Genomic DNA, 21,748 nt, shown 5'->3' with positions numbered 1-21,748 from the left:
AAAAAGAAGAAAATTTTACATATACATATATATATATATATATATATATATATATATATATTTTTTTTTTTTTTTTTTTTTTTTTTTAATTAATTAATTTATTTATTTATTTATTTATTTAAAAAATACGACACATTAACATGTCAAAACAAAAGTAATAAGATTTTCCATCCACATACTAAAAAAAAAAAAAGCAAAAAACAAAACTTATACGTTTATGCTTATTATAACCTTACTGGATAATGTACGGAAGCGTATTGCATTCACACAAAAAATAAAATTCGGCTCTGTTTTTCCAAATTAACAAGATAATTATCTCATAATTACGAGAAAAAATAAGTTTTAAAAAAATTCGTCTCTGTTTTTCTGAATGAATGAGATACTGTTTTCTGAAAAAAATAAAAATTTGGCTCTGTTTTTACAAGATAATTATTTCGTTAATTCAGAAATTCAGAAAAACAGAGCCAATTTTTTTTTTGTTTTACTTATTTTTTCTCGTAATTACGAGATAATTATCTCGTTAATTTGGAAAAACAGAGCTGAATTTTATTTTTTCATCTGAATACAATACGCTTCTGTAATAATGTCACATCTTAAAAGCTAAAATATTTTTACTGATGACATGCTTAAAAAAAGTGGTTGTTAGTCATTAGTGCACAAGTATTTTGATTGAGCAGATATTCACTTTGAGCATTTCACTGCTAATAGATACATACATACATACATACATACATACATACATACTTAAAGATCATATAGATTAGACAAGCTACTGAAGCTGGTTGATTTTTCTTAAGAATGTTTTTATCTTTAAAATGTTTTCTCTCTCTCTGTAAAAGGAATTCTAGTCTGCTTTAACAGAAAAAAAAGAAAAAAGAAGAAAGGAGATTTTTAAGTTGCTCTTTTTCTGTGACAGTAAACTAAATATCTTTGGCCAAGCAATACATTTGAGGACATCATGTTGGCTTTGGAAAACAATGATTCATGTTTTCACCATATTACAGATCAAACAACTACTCAACTGACAGAGACTAATTGAATAGTTTAATTAATAGTCTAAAAACGCTCTTTACTTACATTCAAAAATATGATCAAAAGATATATAAGATGCAATAGTTGTTGTGGAAAGGACAATTATTCTGAAAAGCTTTGTTTTAGTTGCAGTAACAGTTGTAATAGCAGTAGTAGTTATGATTGTACAGTTTGTAAAATTGAATGAACTGTCGCATCTTTTATTTTGAAGGTCACGGGCGGATGTTTCTTAGTTCCGTCATCTGACTTGCTACTTCCGGATTAGCTTTTTGAAATACGTATCCTTGCCAAAGTACATACGTGGATTGAATCAATCAAACAAACAAACAGGTAAGATCTTTCTCCTGGATCATTATTACAGTGAATAAAATGTGTCAGGTGTAAACAGCTGTAACTGATGCTGTGAGTAGGAGTTCATTTCTTAAACATCTGGTGGTATGTGTGCAGACCTGCTCTAAGGCTGTGGAAACGACCTGAACTGTGTCTGAAAAGCAAACAACAAAGCAGATTACTGAAACTGTTAACGGTATTAGCCCTTTCATGCATACTGGTCACTAGAGTGGACAGCTATTCAAAGCTGTTTTCTTCTACACTGCTCAAAAAAAATTAGAGGAACACTTTTTAATCAGAGTATAGCAACCTATCAGTCAAACTTCTGGGATATTGATCTGGTCAGTTAAGTAGCAGAGGGGGTTGTTAATCAGTTTCAGCTGCTTTGTTGTTAATGAAATCAACAACAGGTGAATCAGAGGGGCAACAATGAGACAGCCCCCAAAACAGGAATGGTTTTCCAGGTTGAGGCCACTGATACTTTTTTTCCCTCCTCATCTCTTTTGGCTGATTTTTTACTGACTGACTTTCTACTGCTGTAGTTTTTCATTTGGCTTGGATCAACATCTCTGTTGATAGCATGGTGCGGTACCTGGACGCTACAGAGGTTGCACAAGTAGTCCAACTCCTCCAGGATGGCACATCAATACGTGCCGTTGCAAGAAGGTTTGCTGTGTCTCCCAGCACAGTCTCAAGAGCATGGAGGAGATTCCAGGAGACAGGTAGTTACTCCAGGAGAGCTGAACAGGGCCGTAGAAGGTCCTTAAACCCTGAGCAGGATCGCTATCTGCTCCTTTGTGCAAGGAGGAACAGGATGAGCACTGCCAGAGCCCTACAAAATGACCTCCAGCAGGCCACTGGTGTGAATGTTTCTGAGCAAACAATCAGAAACAGGCTCCATGAGGGTGGCCTGAGGGCCCGACGTCCTGTAGTGGGCCCTGTGCTCACTGCCCAGCACTGTAGAGCTCGATTGGCATTTGCCATAGACCACCAGAATTGGCAACTACCCCACTGGCGCCCTGTGCTCTTCACCGATGAGAGCAGGTTCAACCTGAGCACATGCGACAGACGTGAAAGGGTCTGGGGACGCTGTGGAGAACGTTATGCTGCCTGCAACATCATTCAGCATGACCGGTTTGGTGGTGGGTCAGTGATGGTCTGGGGAGGCATATCCCTGGAAGGACGCACAGACCTCTACAGGTTAGATAATGGCACCCTGACTACTATTAGGTATCAGGATGAAATCCTTGGACCCATTGTCAGAACCTACGCTGGTGCAGTGGGACCTGGGTTCCTCCTGGTCCACGACAATGCCCGACCTCATGTGGCTAGAGTATGCAGGCAGTTCCTGGAGGATGAAGGAATTGATACCAATGACTGGCCCCCACGTTCACCTGACCTAAACCCAATAGAACACCTCTGGGACATTATGTTTAGGTCCATCCGGCGCTGCCAGGTTGCTCCTCAGACTGTCCAGGAGCTCAGTGATGCCCTGGTCCAGATCTGGGAGGAGATCCCCCAGGACACCATCCGTCGTCTCATTAGGACATGCCCCGACGTTGTCAGGCATGCGTACAAACACATGGGGGCCACACAAACTACTGAGAATCATTTTGAGTTGCTACAATGACATTTTGGCAGAATGGACCAGTCTGCTGCATCATTTTTTCACTTTCATTTTTGAGGTGTCTTTGATTTCCCCCCTCTATAGGGTGATCATTTTCATTTCTGTCAAATTATGTGGCATCATTTTGTTACTAATACATCACCTACTTATTATCAGGAAAGATATTCAAGATCATTTTTCCCCCTGTTTAGATCTGATGTGTTTTCGAAGTGTTCCTCTAATTTTTTTGAGCAGTGTATATTCATGGATTTTATTGTTTTAGTTCCATATCAGCCAACACAGTGGACGCCTCTGCATCATCCCATACACTGACATTCAGACCATTACTGTAACTTTACTGTTCTTGATAAACCTGATCTGCACTAACATGTTTGAGTGTAAATCAATTTGTTGTTGTTGATATTAGACTGTAATTAACAGTTTTTCTTAAACAGAAAGTTTTTTTTTTTTTTGCATCTTATTTCCGTAAAGTGAGTAATAACTAATATTAGAGTATGTTAAAATGTGACAAAACATCAGATTAGCAGCACTAAAAAAATGTATTGTATTGTATGTGAATACATGTTTCTTTGCTTCAAAAATTAAATGCATGGTGTCCAGCCGAGTGGACATTTTTACACCCCCATGAAAAATAGGTTCATAAAAAAGAAAAGAAAATTCAATCACATTGGGTTTTTTTTGTTTGTTTGTTTGTTTGGTTTTTTTCATGCCTAAAGAGGAAAAAAATCTTGATTAAGGTTCTTATAATTCATGCATGAAAGGGTTAAATGGGCAAACAGCTGTCCAGTACTTGATAAAATCTTAGAAGGATGGAGGTACAAGGAAGGAATGTGGTGGGTTTGAAGCTAAAGGTGGTGGCATCACAACAGATAACAAAATCAGAAATAGAATTCTGAGTCTAGAATAAGAGTGAATGTGCAAACGGATAAATGACACACTTTGTAACCATTTATTCTCACAGGCATAGGATAACGTAAAGAATAACAAACAAATTCACCTGAAATCCATTTAAGACGCAATTGTGTTTGATGCTATCCCTTCAGGTTTAAAAATTTTGATATCTTCTACTATTAGTCCTTCAACAACCATTACCCCTTAAATTGCGCAGTCAGAATTATACATTTGGTTGTTTTGTTTTGTTTTTTTTTGTGTTTTTTTTAAACCATTTTTCTTCCTGTTTTACTGTTCTATGCACTGTTGTGGTGATTTTCCCTTTTTTTTTTTTTTTTTTTTTTTTTTACTGTATTTTTACCAAGTTTTGACCATGTAACTGCTTTTTGGAGTTCAGCCAGGTACCAAAAAGCAGCTGGACTGATTTACAAAAAAAAAGAAGAGAGAGAGAGACCCAAAACAAAAACTACTGGGCCAAAATTCAAATCCTTGTTGTTCAATGTGTTCCAGTTCACAGTTCATGTTCAACATCCTGAATCTCTTATTGATGTACATTCTGAGTGCTTCGTTTAGTAAAAACTTGTCAAACTTCAATTCCTCTCTTTGTCTTTTTCTGTTATTCCACTCTGTTTTGACCCTAAAACACACAGTAAAACAAAACCACTGAAGAAAAGGAACACCAGCACATACTCACAGCGGCTTTTATGACACCGACGGACAGACGCAAATTCAGTTGTTTCATTGAAATAATGTGTCAGGGGTTAAAGGGTTTTTAAAGTAAACTACCTCAACTCTTAAATGTCAAGCTTAACCTGCATCACTCCTGTGTGTTTTACATGTGTTGCCCTATATTTTCAGGTGTCATGTTCTTCAACAGATGGATGTCCTCTTGGGCCAGGGCCAGTGAGGACCTCTTCACAGATCGCAATGAGATCAATTCAGAGACTCTCTCCCAGGCCATCAGGGCTGCAGCATCTGAGGAGCCGGACGCAGACGGCAGTGTGCTGTTCGGCCAGCTGCAGGGCACTGTGGTGGGCCTCAGATATTACACAGGGGTGGTAAGCATCACTGAGCCTTACATGTGTTCCTCTAGTGCACAAAAGGTCCCATAAATGGTGTAATTTCCCTGTTTGGGATCAGTAATGTTTGTCTATCTATCTATCAATCTGGTAACAATGGTGGTTGAGTGTTCAAATGTGGTACCATACCCTTAAATCAGTGGTTCCCAACCGTTTTTGGCTTGTGACCCCATTTTAACATCACAAATTTTTGGCGACCCAAGATATTCTAAACAGAGACTTTCTTTCTTTTTTTTTTTTTTTTTTGCTAAAATTAATTTGGTTTTGATCATGTAGTAGTTTGCTATACTATGTTGCAAATAAACATTCTTTTTAGACGACATTCAGTCAATATAATGTATATTATTATGGACGGAGGCAGAAAAGCCAGATTGAGGTATTTACAAGGCTGCAAATTAAAACTGAACAAACAAGAACTCAAACTATGAATTATGAAAGAGCTGCAGCATCTGAAACTGACCACAATGAACATTTGACAGATAAACAGAACCACAGTGCTTGAGTTTCAGCTTCATAGTTTCTCATGTTTTTTATGTATGTGATTGTCTCTTTCAACTCACCATATATTTTTTATTAGTATGTTTTTGTTTTTTTTGTTTGTTTGTTTGTTTTATCAATTACTACAAATTTCAGGTGACCCCATTTGAATTCCACGCGCCCCCACATGGGGTCCTGACCCCAAGGTTGAAAAACACTGCCTTGAATCTTTTAGGTTGAACCTTTAAGTCTTATATTTTTCCTCAAGTGCATAAATAGTGCTTATTGGTGGTTGAATTATTCAGATCCATTATGAGTCCAGAGCAAGTTCTTCATGGAGAATCCCTCAGAAGTTAAAGCAGATAAGCATTAGGAGCAAAATCTGGTGCAGTCCCCCTAAATTTTACTCAGTGGACTTGGATAGTTTTTTTTTTTACCTTTATTTTACCACTCGAGATGATTTATTTATGTAGCATAATATCACAAATGAGAAGTTCAGTTCAAAGCATGTTACAGTCTGTAGAATATACAACACTTTCTGTGCTTTAACCATTGGTTTGAGTGAAAACTGATCTGTAACCTGGAAGACATGGACTTGACTTGAAGAACAGCTTCTTACTCATAATGTCAGTTTGCTGTGTTGGCTGTAAAATGGTCCTCTGAAATGAAAGAAAGTGGTTCCTGAAACTGTTAAATAAGTAAATGTAGTGGAATAGACGGTACAATACATCGATTGTACAAAATCGCATAGAATGGAAAGAGTCAAATAAAGTATAAGTTCTGCAGAATCATCCAGTACTTGAATTTATGAACTGTGTTATGTTCCACCACTGCAAAAAATGCCAGGATTTTATTTTGTCTCCCTCTCTGTGCAGGTGAACCAAGGGGAAATGGTCGGTTTAGTGAGGGAACCCCAGAATCCATACGATCGTAACGCAGTGATGGTTGCCAACATTTATGGCAACCAGGTAGGACACATAAAGCGAGAGCTGGCAGCGGCTATGGCGTACGTCATGGACAACAAGTTGGCTAAAGTAGAAGGGTGAGTTACTGGCCTTTCAGTGTCTTCAGGAGACGTGTAGGAATCCAGATTAAGATTTTATTTGGATTGTTTGGGAATAGATGGTTCTCATTGTTGAGTTATGCTATGATTACTAGGGGTGTGAGAAAATATTGGCTCTGCAATATATCATGATATTTCATTTCACAATACTGTATCAATATTAATAAGTACTGTATCAATATTTTTTTTGTTTCATATTTTTATTGATGAGCATACAAGAAAACCAACCAAACAATACAATGAAAGGAATACTAAGACATTGTCTGGATAAAATAATGAAACTAGTGACATAAACATAAGAAAATAAATAAATAAATCACTAAATAAATAAATAAGTAATAAAGAAAAAAAAAAGAGGGCGGGGGAAGGGAATTACATTGTTTCAAAAAAATCCATAAACGCTTGCCATTTATTATAGAATTTGTTCAAGTTTCCTCGCTTCGAATATCTAATTTTCTCTACTTTTAAAAAAGACATTACCTCATTAATTCATTGTGTACTGGAAGGGGCTATTGTAGATTTCCAATTAAATATTTTAAGGTATTTATTCAAATGCAGATATTGTGGAGACTTATTTTTGTTTATTTATATTTTATGTATTATTATTTAATACTCTTTTATTAAATAATGTTAGTTCCTTTATTGGGATTGCACAAAAATAATGTTATGATGTTAGTTCTGAACTGATAGAATAAGAACATTTGAACAGAATCTTAAACTGTAATGTCTGTAAAACATAAATTAAGTTTTAATAGAGGAACATTTTGTGATATAACATTAGATCCTGTTCTGATCAAATAAAAATGTGTTTAGTATTTGTGCATATTTCTGGTATAAATCAATTCTTCAAGAAAATAATCATTTAAATTGTATTCTTGCCGATACACACCCTTAATGATTACTTAAAAATAACTGTTATATTCGTGTGTTTGTTTATTTCAGGGTGGTGCACTATGGAACAAAAAATAAGTTCAACATGCCTGTGATGTTGTCCTTCTGGGGGAAAGAAGAAAACAAAAACACTGTAGTTGAAAGCATGTTACGTCGTGGATACAAACTCAACACAGGTGGAATCAAATCAGCAGGTACTTACATACTGTTAGGAATGTAATAGTACAAGATACTGTAACTTCAATGGCTGTCATTAATCTATTTTGTTTATTTCCTGTGTAAATGCATGTATATAATTTCAGGTGCTTATCAGACAACATACAGCAGTTCAGGTGCTCGTGCATTTCCAACCAAAAAAGGTGTGACCATCCCACTTACTGCAGAGGAGGTAAACTACGATTAGATCACAGTGTCTTCTTTTAAATGTTGTTTATCTCAATTAAAGCTGCAGTGATCAATAGATTAACTGGGCAAGGCATTTTTAAGCACAGTATTAAAGGCTTGCAAAAAAAAATAACTGAACTGACTGGCTTCTGAAGGCAAATGACAAACATTCACCATTTGTTGAATGTGTAATCATATCCAAAAGATCGATGCAGTAAATCTCATTATCTACCTCAAAGTGTTGAAAAGGTATTAATTCCAATTCAAGTTCCACTGAATTAGTGAATTATAGGCCTGTAACGGTACACCAAATTTTCGGTTTGGTACGTTTTCGGGTTTTCAAAGCCACGGTTCGTTTTTTTTTCGGTTCGGTACGGGAAGAAAGAAAACCCCTCAAAATGACTATTAATGTATTTATTAATTTTTTAACGTTTTTCCCCCAACTTTGGAGACAATAGAATATAGAAAAACAGGAATAATGTAATTCTGCTGCTACAAATCAAATAGAAAATAAAATAAATTATTAATATTACTAAATGTATTTTAAACATTAGTATTGCACTTTTCCCTGAAAGGTAGTTTCGAACAAACAAGACAAATCTGATCACAGTTCTGTCAGTTCACATTCTGCATAAAAATACCAAAAAATTCCACATGAAGTGCAAAGTTAACAAGAGGGTAAACTGGTGTTCTGTTTAAACAAACTGAAGAGAAACACTGACAACACAATGAACCAAATTATTTATTTTAGGACAGAGAACAAACTGTTTAGGACACTGTGTGTATTTGTGTGAGCCTGTGTGCACGGGGGATTTTTTTTTTTTTTTTTTTTTGTCGGAGCCAGGGGGTAGGGGGGGGCGCGCAGCTATATACCTGGGGGTGCGGTCCATAACTAACGTAACGAACGCTGTCGTGAAACGAAAGTGAAACTTTACATACTTTCAACGTTCTATTTATTCCTCTATTATACAGCGTGCGTGATAGACAGACAGAAAGACACACAGAGAGACAGACAGACAGACAGACAGACAGACAGACGGAGCTAGTGTCAGTGTTTTAGAACTACCGTAGTTCCCAGGGGCCAAACAACGTCCGTCTTATTAACGTCTCTTTCCTCGTTGTTGTCTTTCACCTGAACCTGAACTGATCCAAACTGGACTGGACTGATGGTGGAGGGTCTGCAGTCTCTTCCTTCCAGGTTCACATCATATTTGTTGTTTTTTTTAACCTTATATCAACTGCTATTTCATATTTTGGGTCAATGTGTGCGTCCTTCCATATGTCCGTGTGAAACTTGCGCGGATTTAAAGTTCCGCATCGAACGATGTCTTTCGTTCCTTTTTCTTTTTCTCATCATACTGTGCCGTTTCGGTACAGTTGTGTACCGAACCGAACTGGTGTGTACCGAAACGGTTCGGTACGTGTACCGTTACAGGCCTAGTGAATAAAGGTCACATCTTCTCTGTGTTTTGTAAACTTTCAGTTGTCGTTGGCCATTATTGGACCAAATGTCTAATATTGAGCTTCTAAACTGGAGTTATTAACTTTGAGGGGAAATAGGAGTTAAAACCATTTAAATTCACATCTAGAATTAACTATTAACTGTCAGTTTGTTTGATATTCAGTTTTAGCTTCATGGTTGAATTGCCTTGACATTCATGGTAACTGATAGAGATTGATTTATTTAGTCAGTACATTGATTGATTGATTGATTGATTTGATATCTTTGTTTCAACCATGTAAATGACAATTTAAAAACAGAAATACAAATAAATGATAATCAAGAGAATGAGAACAAAACAAAACGGTAACTTAAAACTGCAATGTCTTAAACCTCAAAATTTCCATGAGCGAAAAGGAGTAGGAAGAAGTATAAACTTACCTAATCTTACCCCTTCAAACTTTTCCATGCTTACTGAAAACAACGCTGTCCCAAATTTATCAGCAATTTTGAAACATGTACATTTAGTCACTCATCCGTATTACAACACATTCACCGACACAAATAACAAACAAACATCTTATGGAGTTTATTTATCAATGTACCTCTGGAAAATCATTTCTCTATGCTTCTTTTTAAACACAATTATACTGGCAATTTGTTTTAGTTCTGCACTCAATCTATTCCACAGTTTAACTTGATGCCTGGTTCAGAAGTTTGGTTTCAGCATTACTGTACAGTTATGTTCTAGATATAGTAACTAAAGAAGCTTTTCTTTGCTTCCAGCTGAAAAATGCATTCGATAATCTGTTTGAAGGGTTAATGGAGAGTAAAGATGGGGAGAAAGAAGCTGCCAAGGTATGTATGTGTTTGTTATCATCTCTGTTCTGTCTTACTGCAAACTTTACAGTCAGATTTCATCATTAAGTCTGCTAAAAAGGAAAACTGCTTTGTGTTATCCACATCGGACACTTTGCATAACATCAGCAGCACAGTGTCACAAGTAGATTTTATAAATTGCACTCTGCTGACCCCTAGTGGCCACATGAAAGGTTAAATAAAAAGTTCTCCTTTTAATATGCCATAGCAATACTGTGTCATATATTTAGAACTGCACTTATTATTTAATAATCTATTAATATATCGATAATTTCCTTTGATTCCTAGAAATAATTATTTGAATAGGCAAAAAAAATTTGTCTGAAAATGACAATTTGTCCTTTTTTCCAGAACCAGCTGAAATAGTAACCACAAAAACTATAAAAGGAAAAGATATATAAAAAATATCTATATAGAAATAACAGTATAAATACTTATAGATATAAATGACAAAGTCAAACGACATCTATAAACAATATATGCACTTCAGTCTTCAACACATTTGGATCCAACTTAAAAACAATTTAAATGAAAGTAACATACAAGTGAAAAAAATAAAGACAAATATTTTATAATGTTTGTGTTAATAATAATAATAATACATTTTATTTATAGGCGCCTTTCTTGGCACTCAAGGACACCGTACAGTAAAACAGGAGAGTTAAAAACAAACAATAAAGCAGAGTAAAAATAAAAGGCAGGTTAAAAATTTGGACAGGTTAAAAAGTTGGACAGTGCAATTGTGTTCACAAAGAGAAAGAGGTCCTAAACAGATGGGTTTTGAGTCTGGATTTGAAGAGAGGAAGTGAAGTGGTGTTTCTGAGATCCGGTGGCAAGGAGTTCCAGAGCTGGGGAGCAGAGCGGCTGAATGCTCTGCTCCACATGGTGGTGAGACGGGCAGAGGGAACAGTGAGGTGGATGGAGGAGGAAGATCTGAGGGTACGAGAGGGAGTGGCAACATTAAGTAAGTCAGACAGATATGTGTTAAAGTTTAAAGGGGTCATATTTTGCTAAACCCACTTTTATTAGTCTTTGGTTCATTTATTTGTGTGTTTGTGGACCCGAACAGTTCAAACAATTTGAATTTGAACCCTCCAGGTGCTGCAAAGTTATCTTTATATTCATTTTGGTAAAAATCGAGTGGATTTCTGCAACCTGTTTTAATTCCTGCTTAATTTATTACGTCTATAACTGGTTACATCACAACATTTGCACATATAAGGTCAAGACTTCCGATGAACATTTCCCCGCGTATGACATAATTGTTTTTCAGCAGCAGCGGTTGTAGTCCATACTGAAAATATGTCCAAACTTTGAGCGGATAACCTAAAATGTTCAGTTGTTGGTGGAATGGAACAGAGCAGCACAGTAAACAACCTGGAGGGGGTGGGGCCTGAAGTGGCTCATGTGCATTTAAAGGGCCAGCGCTCAAAACAACCTTTCTGGTGTCATTACTCAGAAATAGGGTTGAAGATGGACCTGTGGAGTTGAGTTAATAAAGAATTCAGACCCAAGCAGAGCATTTACAGTTTATGTAGACCACAGGGAAATGTTTTAAAATGCATAATTCCATTTAAAAAAAAGCAAAATATCACTCCCTTAAAACTTTAACCTCCTCAGACCCAGCTATGGGTTTTCTGTCCAGGTTTGTGGATGAGAGTTTCACCACTTTATACAAAAAAAAGAAAAGAAAACTGTCCACCACAAAGGACATTCCATAAGTTTTAAAAACTGCATCTGAAAAAACTGTTGCATCATGATGTTTCCAATATAGGCACTTATTTAATAAAAAACAAAAAAAGCTTGTACTTTGCTGACATTTCCTGGGTCTCAGGAGGTTAAAGGAGTAAATGATGTTTCCAGTGTAGAAAAGTGAACATGTAATATTTTCTGCCTTTTTTTCCTTGTCTCCATGTTGTTTGTGTTGATTCTGGCGTCATGTGTGTCACAATAAGTGTGCGGTGAAACACAACAGTGGAACCAATGTTTAGTGACAGCAAAATTAAGGAAATGAAGAGTCAATTCAGGAAAATTGTAATTGAATAATTTTTAGAATCGGTTCAAGTTGATTAATCGATTAGTAGTTTCAGCTCTAACGTTACCAGTATTGTTTTGGGTTTTTTTTAAAAGATTTTCTCACCCCTGCAGTGTACACATTTACTTCTCCTGACCCGTGTATTTGTTTAATCCATGTGGTAGTCTAATGCACAGGTGTCAAACATGCGGCCCAGGGGCCAAACCTGGCCCGCCAAAGGTTCCATTCCGGCCCGTGGGATTAAAGTGCAAAAATGAACCTGAACAGTCCAGGTTGTCATCATTTAGGTTCAGGTTCCACATACAGACCAATGTGATCTACAGTAAAAATAACAACACAACAACCCATAAATAATGAAAACAACAAATTTTCTTTGTGAAAAATTATGTGGAAAAAATTGAAGTGAAAAAAATAAGACTACACTGTGAAAATATTTACATTTACAAAACTATTCTTTCACAATAAAATGCAAATAAATACATAAATAAAACCAAAGATGAACAACCCAAAATGTGCAATTTGAACAATATTCTGCCTGTTCCTAAATGTTTTGTGCATTTATGGATCCACTGTGATCTGTAGTTGTGTTAATAATAAGAGATGGAATATTGTAGAAATTGTTCAAATTTTAGTTCCAAACTCCAAAATTTTAACAATATTCTGCCTGTTACCAGATGTTTATGTAACATTGTGTGTAAATGTACATGTATAAATAATAAGTCAAGGCATAATATTGTGAAAATTGCACAAATTTTCCAAATGAAATTTCTGTTTTTTCAGGTTATTCACATCTTTTTTTGTAAACTGTAAACATTTTCATAATTTAATTGGGGTTTTTTTTGTACTAAAACAAAAAGAAAAACTTGGATTTGTCATTATGCGGAATCAGTAACATCTTTTAAATCACTTCTTAAAACACATTTTTATAGACTTGCTTTTATGTGATGTCTGTCCCCTTTTTAACCTTAACTTTTTAATTTCAATTTTTAAATTGGATCCTGTTTGATAATCAACTTGTTCATACATTTCTAACTGTGTTGCTTCTGTTTTAGTGTTTTTACTTGCTTCGTGTATCCTGCTGTTGTGCCCTCTGACAAAGCACTTTTTAAACTTTGTTTTTAAAGGTGCTATACAAATAAAGTTAATATTATAAAATAAAGTTATTATTATTATTTATAGGTTATTATGTCATTATTTTACTGGTCTGGCCCACTTGAGATCAAATTGGGCTAAATATGGCCCCTGAACCAAAATGAGTTTGACAGCCCTGCTCTAATGTTTCTTCTGTCTCTGTAGTCTGTAGCTACTCCTCTCCTGCTCCACCAGAAACAGGCTCTGTCCTGGATGTGCAGTCGAGAAAACAAGTGCACTCTTCCACCCTTCTGGGAGAAGAGAGGTGATCTGTACTACAACACCCTCACACATTTCTCTGCTAGAGAAGTACCGGAGAGGGTGCGTGGAGGGATACTGGCAGACGATATGGGACTGGTGAGCAGCAGCAAATATGCTCAGTATTTTATATAAGGAGGTATTTGACGTCATCATACAAAAAACATTGTTAGTACCAGGCGATTCAGTGGGTTAAAAAACACAAACTATGGACGTGAATAAAACAATCAGGGGCTCATTAAAGAGAGGACAGCGATAAAATAGTTTTCTAGTCAATTAATGAATATTCATGTTTTTGTTTTGTTTTTTCACATAGTTGATTTCACCTGCATCACCCTGTCAGTGTCTAATGACCAACTAATTGTAAAAATGACGTTAACCTTTTATCTTATTCCATATTTAGGGTGTCAGGCTATAAATAAACAGCTATTTTCTGTGTGTTTCTGTTAAATAAACTGATTCTAGATATTAGATTAGATTAGACTTTATTGATCCCACAATGGGGAAATTCCCTGGTCAAAGCAGCAACAGAAAAATAGAGTGCAAGAAAAAATGTGGCCCAAATACACAGTCGTACAAAAGACATATTATACAAAAATAATGATAAGAGTAGTAAGTAATGAAACTCTGTAGGGACACCCAGAATTACACAAAAACAAAGTAAATAAATAAAGGTTTTTATATTTATTAAAATTTACTGTGTCTACATTTATTGCAAAGAAGACTGGTGTAAAAAAAATTACTTTTTTGTCTTTTTCAGGGAAAAACTCTGACAACTATTGCGCTAATCCTCACTAACTTCCACAATGGGAAGCCTCTGCCCGTGGAGATGAGTGTAAGTGTGAACAATATGAAACAGTGTAAATGTGGTGAATACACTAATCAGAATGCTGTATGAGTGACGTATCGGTTATTTCATATAAGCAGAAGTATTATTTATTTTTATATATATATATATATATATATATATATATATATATATATATATATATATATATATATATGTATATATATATCGTGCGAGCAGTTATTAGGCAAATGAGTATTTTGACCATATCATTATATTTATGCATGTTTTCCAACTCCAAAGTGATATAAATTACATTTCTTGTAGGAATGAATTATTCTCAGGTGATATACTGTATATGTGTATACTAAGAGAAAGTATGGCCTGAAATGTTAACACCTTATATTAAGGTGTGCAGAATTATTAGGCAGCTTCTTTACTCTGGAAAAAGTGGATAAAAAAAAGGGATTTATCTAACAGTGAAAAGCCAAAAATGCTCAAATTTCCTTCAGACAAATGAAACAACCTTGAAACAGCTTAACTATTGAAGCATGAGCACATGATTATCATGTGTTTTATAGCAAATAGTCAACAGGGTCACAAAATATGCAAAGAGAAGAAAACACTCAAATTAAAGCTATACCATATGATGTGGCATTTATGCACTTTTCTTTTGTCGTCTTAAAAATGCTCCTAATAAGCATGTGTCAAACTAAAATGTAAAAGAAATCCACCAGGTACTGAAATTGAAAAATATTTAATTCTCATATACAAGGGCCGTTCAATAAGTTCATGGCCTCACTCAGAAATACTGGTTGTTATAATACAGGATGTTACATTCTTTCGTGATGGGATAGTGATGCTTGAACATCGATGGACCAAGTGCATTGCTGTAAATGGAGATTATGTTGAAAGATAAAATATAAATTATCAGTCTGTGTTGTTCTGTTCTGGGTGAGGCCATGAACTTATTGAACGGCCCTCGTATTGCTCATAGTTCTGATAAAATTCTGACCAATCATTTTATTTTGTCCGTATCCAGTAAAGTCTTTAAAGGACAAATAATGACAGGGCCGCCTTCCTCATCTAAACCTAAAACCCTGTTGAGATCTTGTCCTCCCTTCTTAAACAGGAGAGTTATGGTGAAGATGAACAGTTCACTTCTCTGAACAGAGTCTGAGAGGATGTGGTTGTTGTTGCACAAAAAGTTGATTGTCAACAAGTCCAGAATCTGACAGACTCAGTGAAAGGAAGACTTATGACTGAAAAAAAAAAACAAAGTGTTTTTTATTACATATTGAGTCACAAAAAATATAATACAGTCATAGTTTTTTGTTTTGTTTTGTTTTTAAACCCAAAGCCATGAACATTCCCACCCTGTTGCACCAAAAAAACGATAATTGACAATAAGAATAATAAATAAATTTGGAATACAGATATTAAGTAAGTAAGTAAATTTTATTTATAGAGCACTTTTCACAGACAGAGTCACAAAGTGCTTTACCAATTCAAATCATAATCAATCAATATTAGTCACAGACTTGTATTAATAAGACTATTGTGGAATAAGTGAGGGATCTACCTTTTTTATGTGATTCAGAACAGCTTGCCAGGTACTGAAAAACTTATTGGCACATCCTCTTGTAGAATATCCGATTTTTTCCAATGTTAAATGATATAAAAGATCTACAAACCAAGATTTAAATGTTGGAGGTTGTTTATCTTTCCATTTTCGTAGTATTAGTCTACGAGCTAGAAGAGTTGTGAAGGCAAATAGATTTTTAGATTTTTGGGTAAAATGAAAAGAATGTGATGTAATGCCAAATATTGCAATTGTTGCCTCAGGTTCAATATGAGACCCTGTTACATCAGAAAGAAATTTAAACATAGACTGACTTATGACTGTTTTTGAATGGGAAGCTGACTATATTGGTCAGTTTTTTTTTGTTTGGTTTTTTTTTTTTTTGTAAATTTAGAGTTGGTTGTTCAGTATTTTCCCTTTAACAAATGAAAATAAACAAGTGAGATGGGAAAATATTTGTTTTTCATTTAGTTGCCTAATAATTCTGCACACCGATATTTGCCAAATGATTGTGCACACTGAAGAATTCTCTCAAGAAAGACAAAACCTGACTTTTACTTTCTTAGATATTCAAGTTTGAGTATTATGAACATTTTGGATTGAACGAGAGCGCTATAGTTCTTAAATAATAAAATGAATCCTCAAAAATACAACTCGCCTAATAATTGTGCACACGGTGTACATTAGTGAGTTCTGCATTTGTTTGTTTGCAGGATGGGCAGTCTTCTTCTAATAAAGCCAAAGTTAAACCACAGACCTTTAAACCTGAAGGTACACAGATCATTCAGTCAATTTGCTGCTCCAGTTTTCTGTTGTCAGTCAACCATGTGTGTGTAAATGTGCAAACGCTCTCATGCATGAACAGAAAACACATTAACAGGAGAAATGTCTTTTCAGAGAAGAGCAGTGGAACAGCGGCGAGTGAGACAACAGTTAAATCTGTACTGTCAGACCCAGAGTAAGTGTGTTTTATTTAATGTAATCATATTAGAAATTATATGTTTTAGTTTATTATGGCACTGTTTTTATGGTTGCATTGAAAAGACAAAAAAAAAAAACAATCTCCTATTGCAGGTGCATAGTTTATTCATGTAGAAGGGGACAAATACATATTTCCACCTGAGGATTTGCGGAGAGTATATCTACACTACAAACTAAAAGTTAAGGATATTTTTAATTTTTGAGCTTTTTTTTTCAGTTGGGATTCTTGCACAACGCTTTTTACTTTTTTCTTTGTGAATTGAATTGAAACATTTTTTTAATGACCGGACATAGTTGTATTTACAAATGGCAAAAATGACCCCAAAAAAATTAAATATCCTTAACTTTTTGTTTGTAGTGTATATATGATGCTTGACTCACACACACATTTCAGCTATAGGGGCTGTTTCAGTACAAATATGATACCTATTATTAGTGATTAATAAGGGTGTAAGAAAATATCGGTTCTGCAATATATCGCAATATTTCATTTCACAATACTATATCGATATTAAAAAGTACTGTATCGATATTTTTAGTTATTTATTCAAATGCAGATATTGTGGAGGTTCATTTTTGTTTTTTGATTTTCTTTTTTGTTTATATTTTATTTGTTATTATCTAACACTCTTGTATTAAATAATGTTAGTTCCTTTGTTGGGATCACACAAAAATAATGTTCTGATGTTAGTTATGAACTAGTAGAATATGAACATTTGAGCAGGATCTTAATCTGTAATGTTTGTCAAACAGAATTTAAGTTTTAACAGAGGAAAATTTTGTGTTATTGCATTCGATCCTGTTGTGATCAAATAAAAATGTGTTTAGTATTTGTGCATTTTTCGGGTGTAATTCAATTCTTCAAGGAAATAATCATTTAAAAAAAAAAGAAACAAAAAATTGCCTTTTTAACAGTATCATGATATATCGTGATATATTGTATCGTGATCCTAGTATTGTGATTTGTATCGTATCACCAGATTCTTGCCAGTACACACCCCTAGTGATTAATGCAACAAATAACTGATGTTTGGAACCACTATACATGTGCAATAAATCTTGGTGCCAAATTTTAGAATAATATGAACTGTTACTGACAAAAGTACAAAATTTCATCAACATGTATGACTTTTCACCTAAGGCCGATGGGATTATAAATAATAATAATCACTGTTAAATAGCTGATTACACTGGGTTACAAAAAAATGTTTTTTGCAAGTTGTCTCGGTTTTTTCAACTGAATTAGGACCATTTTGCACCGCTAAATCCAAAAATGACATCTGTTTTTCTCAATCAGGTCAGGTTTTTTTGCTAATTTGATTTTGAAAAATTTGATCTTCTCACAAAATATAATAATTAATACCAAAATCAGATTGGTAAGCACACTTTATGAAACTTGTGACTTGATTCCTGTTAGGTACAATGGTGTATTCACCGCAGATGTAGCAGAATACGTCAGGCTTATTTTTGCAAGATCTTCTAGTCGAAGCCATTTCATTCACCTGTAATATTAAAAAAAACATTAATCATAAATTGGCAAAAGTAAAATCTTCAGAACTCATTTATTGCAAGAAATATGAAAGAATTTTGTATCATATGATGTGAAAATGCCCATAAATGTAAGCAACAATGTTAAAAAGCCAGTATGTAGCATAGTTCAGAAAGTTGACCTGATTGAGCAAAATTAATGTGATTTTTGGATTCAGCACACCAAAATTATCCTAAATCAGCTCAAAAAACTAAAAACAATAAATTTGTTGTTGACCAGTATTATTCTTGTCTCACATCACTGTCAGTCGTATATTACTTGTGACACGTAACCAGACTGTGGTCTTGTGTCATATCCTGGTCACACACACAGTGACCACAGACACAGAATGAATGTGTCTTAATGGACAGAAATAGATTTTAACAAAAAAATAAATAAGAATATTAGCAGTGATAATTGGACATGCTGGATTATCACTCCCCTCCAACCTTTGTTTCATTGGTTGTTATTTATTTTTATCATTATTATTTGTTTGGGTTGTTTTTTTGTCTCTTCTATTCTTATGAGCTGATCTTTCAACATCAATCAGTAAATTTCGATTTCGGATTTTACTGTAAAGCACTTTGAATTCTTTCTGTGATAAATGCTATGTAAATAAACTTTATTATTATTACTATTATTTTTAACTTGTTCCTGTGTTCATCCAGCCCACAGATGGAGGTCAGGAGCGATACAGATATAGTTGTGGTCACAGACAAGTCAGAGAAAAGTAAGATACAATGACCTCTATATACTATGTAACTCTGTTTGTTAGATTATAATGCAGATTAAGACATTTGTATATTTTACAGATGCGGGCAAAGGAAAGGCAAAAGCCACCAAGCGCAAGTCAAAAGGTGCAGTAGTCTTTGTGTGTTATAATGTGAGCATGTCTAGCAAATCTAAACTTTAAGGAGAAGCCTCATTTATGTAACTCAGTACTTTAACAGTAATGACAGTTTAATTTCAAGTATACTGTTTGAGAGTAATCTATGTAATTTTTCATTTTGTTTTTATTTATTTTGATCATTTACAAAATACATGCAAATTCAAAATTCCAAAATCATGCATCTACACTCGAAAAGGAGTGGAAAGAAGAAAAACTTATTTAATCCCACCCCCATTAGGGCATCCCATTTTTGGGACTTCTTTTCCGATCAAGCTCTTAATTTGACCAGTTAATCTCTTATATATTAGTAACTCCCAAAAAAAAATTTCAGCCCAATCCGTAAAGTTTTAGACCCCCCCCCGCCATCTTTAGGGTGCCCATCAGCCAAGTGCAGAAAACCCATTTTTCAATGGAAAATCATGCATTTTTTTGATTAGTTCTGCCATATTTGCTCATGCAAATGTCATATTAGAGGTTTTGGGGGATGCTACTGTCGTTTATGAAGGTCTGAAATCATGTACAGGTCAAGGTCACATGATTTTAGACAAGATCAAGGTCATTTGACTCTGAAAAATGGGTAAAATCACACGTTTTTGCTGATTTCTTTATTGCCTAGTTTTATTTCAAAGATCTGTGCTCAAGGCTTTCACTGGAGAACATTTTATCCGCGATTACCCATCTGGTACCCTCCCTTTTCTTCAGTTCAGCAGGTACGTAGGTTCGTGTAATTTTACCCATTTTTCAGTGTCAAATGACCTTGACTTTGTCTAAAATCATGTGACCTTGACCTGTACATGATTTGAGACCTTCATAAACGACAGTAGCTAGTGATGTGACGTTCACGAACGAATTGAATCTTTTGAACGGCTCTTTGAAATGAACGATAGGAACCGAGTCTTTGTAAAGTGCCGTTCATTTTCTTTTTATTCTTTTTTACGGTAAGATAATATTTACTGCCGCGCCAATTAAACACCTTTAAAATGTAATGTCAATCATCACATGTAGCCTATTTAGTCATTAAAACATTGGTGTTTCAAAATAATGCAAAAAACATAAAAGAGCCAGTCTTTTGAATGGCTCTTTACAGTGAACGGCTCCTGATTGAACGGCTCACTTCAAAGAGCCAAAAGTCCCATCACTAACAGTAGCATACCCCAAAACCTCTAATATGACATTTACATGAGCAAATATGGCTTAACTAACCAACAAATGCATGATTTTCCATTGAGAAATGGGTTTTCTGCTCTCAGCTGATGGGCACCCTAAAAATGACAGTGGAGGAGGGGGTCTGAAACTTTATGGATTGGGCCAAAATTTTTGGGGGGAGTTTCTAATATATAAGAGATTAACTGGTCAAATTAAGAGCTTGATCAGAAAAGAAGTCCCAAAAATGGGATGCCCTAACCCCCATTCTCCTCATTAAATAACTTAACATAATATCTTAAATACTCACTCTCATCCTTAGACTTCAAGCCAGAACAATGAACAAAATAGTAATAGTAATCTATGTAATCTGTGTCCTTATGATGCAGAGAGCACAGTACTGCTGGAGGATTTGGATTTTGCTGCAGCACTGAGTGGTTCAACATCAGATGCAGGTTTCAAGAAGAAGAAAACTAACAAAAGTGCCTCTTCCTCTAAAAGTGAGTGTATTTACAACAGATTTATTGAACACTGCACTTGTGAGATTCTCTTAATTCATTATGTGGTGATACTGGTGGACCATCATGTGTGCAGGTGGAGAGTCCTCCATCACTGAAAGCCCAGAAGACTTATCAGCGAGAACAACACTTATCATCTGCCCTCTGTCTGTGCTCAGCAACTGGCTGGTAGGCATATATTCTCACACACTCAATGAGACATTTTGTCACACTGCTGTTTCTGTGCCCTGTGAAATATTAACTAATGACCAACTTGTTAATAATATTGAGTCGTTGAGGGTGTAAGGAGTAATTTATTAGTTGTTGTGTTATTTCAGTGTAATGCAATGTTTGATATATCCTCCTGAGACCCAGGAAAGTGAACATTTTAACTTTTTTATATTAAACAATTGTGTTGATTGGAAACTGCATAATGCAACAGTTTGTTTCATATACATTTTTTAAATTATTATTATTATTTATTTATTTATTTTTTAATGGAATGTCCTTTGCAGTGGACAGCATTTTTGAAGTACAACTGTCAAAGTTTCGTCCCCTACAGAGGACAAAAAATGCATTGCTGGATCTCAAGAGGATATTGCAGCATAATCATTCACAATACATCATGATGCTTATGTATTGTATTTATTTGTTGCAATTAGGGATGAAACGATATGAAAATTTCATAACACGGTTATTGTGACCAAAATTATCACTGTTATCATTATTATCGCGATATTCTTGAAATATGCTCAAAATGTTCAAAAAGTACTTATACACACACTAAAATAATGTAACCAAGTTGTATTTTGAAAAAAACTAA

General features: G+C 34.9%; 1 protein-coding gene across 1 annotated transcript in view; it reads left to right on the top strand.

Moving 5' to 3' along the window:
* The first annotated feature begins 1,302 nt into the window (after positions 1–1,302).
* hltf (helicase-like transcription factor) overlaps positions 1,303–21,748 on the top strand; it is a 32,355-nt gene continuing 11,909 nt past the window's right edge. Inside the window, exons 1-14 of the mRNA XM_030127715.1 lie at positions 1,303–1,362; positions 4,739–4,938; positions 6,312–6,478; positions 7,442–7,584; positions 7,693–7,778; positions 10,002–10,073; positions 13,426–13,617; positions 14,279–14,353; positions 16,601–16,658; positions 16,785–16,845; positions 19,065–19,126; positions 19,203–19,253; positions 20,818–20,928; positions 21,023–21,114. Of these exons, the coding sequence (XP_029983575.1) occupies positions 4,744–4,938; positions 6,312–6,478; positions 7,442–7,584; positions 7,693–7,778; positions 10,002–10,073; positions 13,426–13,617; positions 14,279–14,353; positions 16,601–16,658; positions 16,785–16,845; positions 19,065–19,126; positions 19,203–19,253; positions 20,818–20,928; positions 21,023–21,114 (1,365 nt within the window). The 5' untranslated portion in view covers positions 1,303–1,362; positions 4,739–4,743. The remainder of the gene's footprint in view (positions 1,363–4,738; positions 4,939–6,311; positions 6,479–7,441; positions 7,585–7,692; positions 7,779–10,001; positions 10,074–13,425; positions 13,618–14,278; positions 14,354–16,600; positions 16,659–16,784; positions 16,846–19,064; positions 19,127–19,202; positions 19,254–20,817; positions 20,929–21,022; positions 21,115–21,748) is intronic.

The sequence above is a fragment of the Sphaeramia orbicularis genome, chromosome 22 (assembly GCF_902148855.1).
Source record: "Sphaeramia orbicularis chromosome 22, fSphaOr1.1, whole genome shotgun sequence".
NCBI lineage: Eukaryota > Metazoa > Chordata > Actinopteri > Kurtiformes > Apogonidae > Sphaeramia > Sphaeramia orbicularis.
This window is presented reverse-complemented; position numbering and strand designations above follow the sequence as displayed.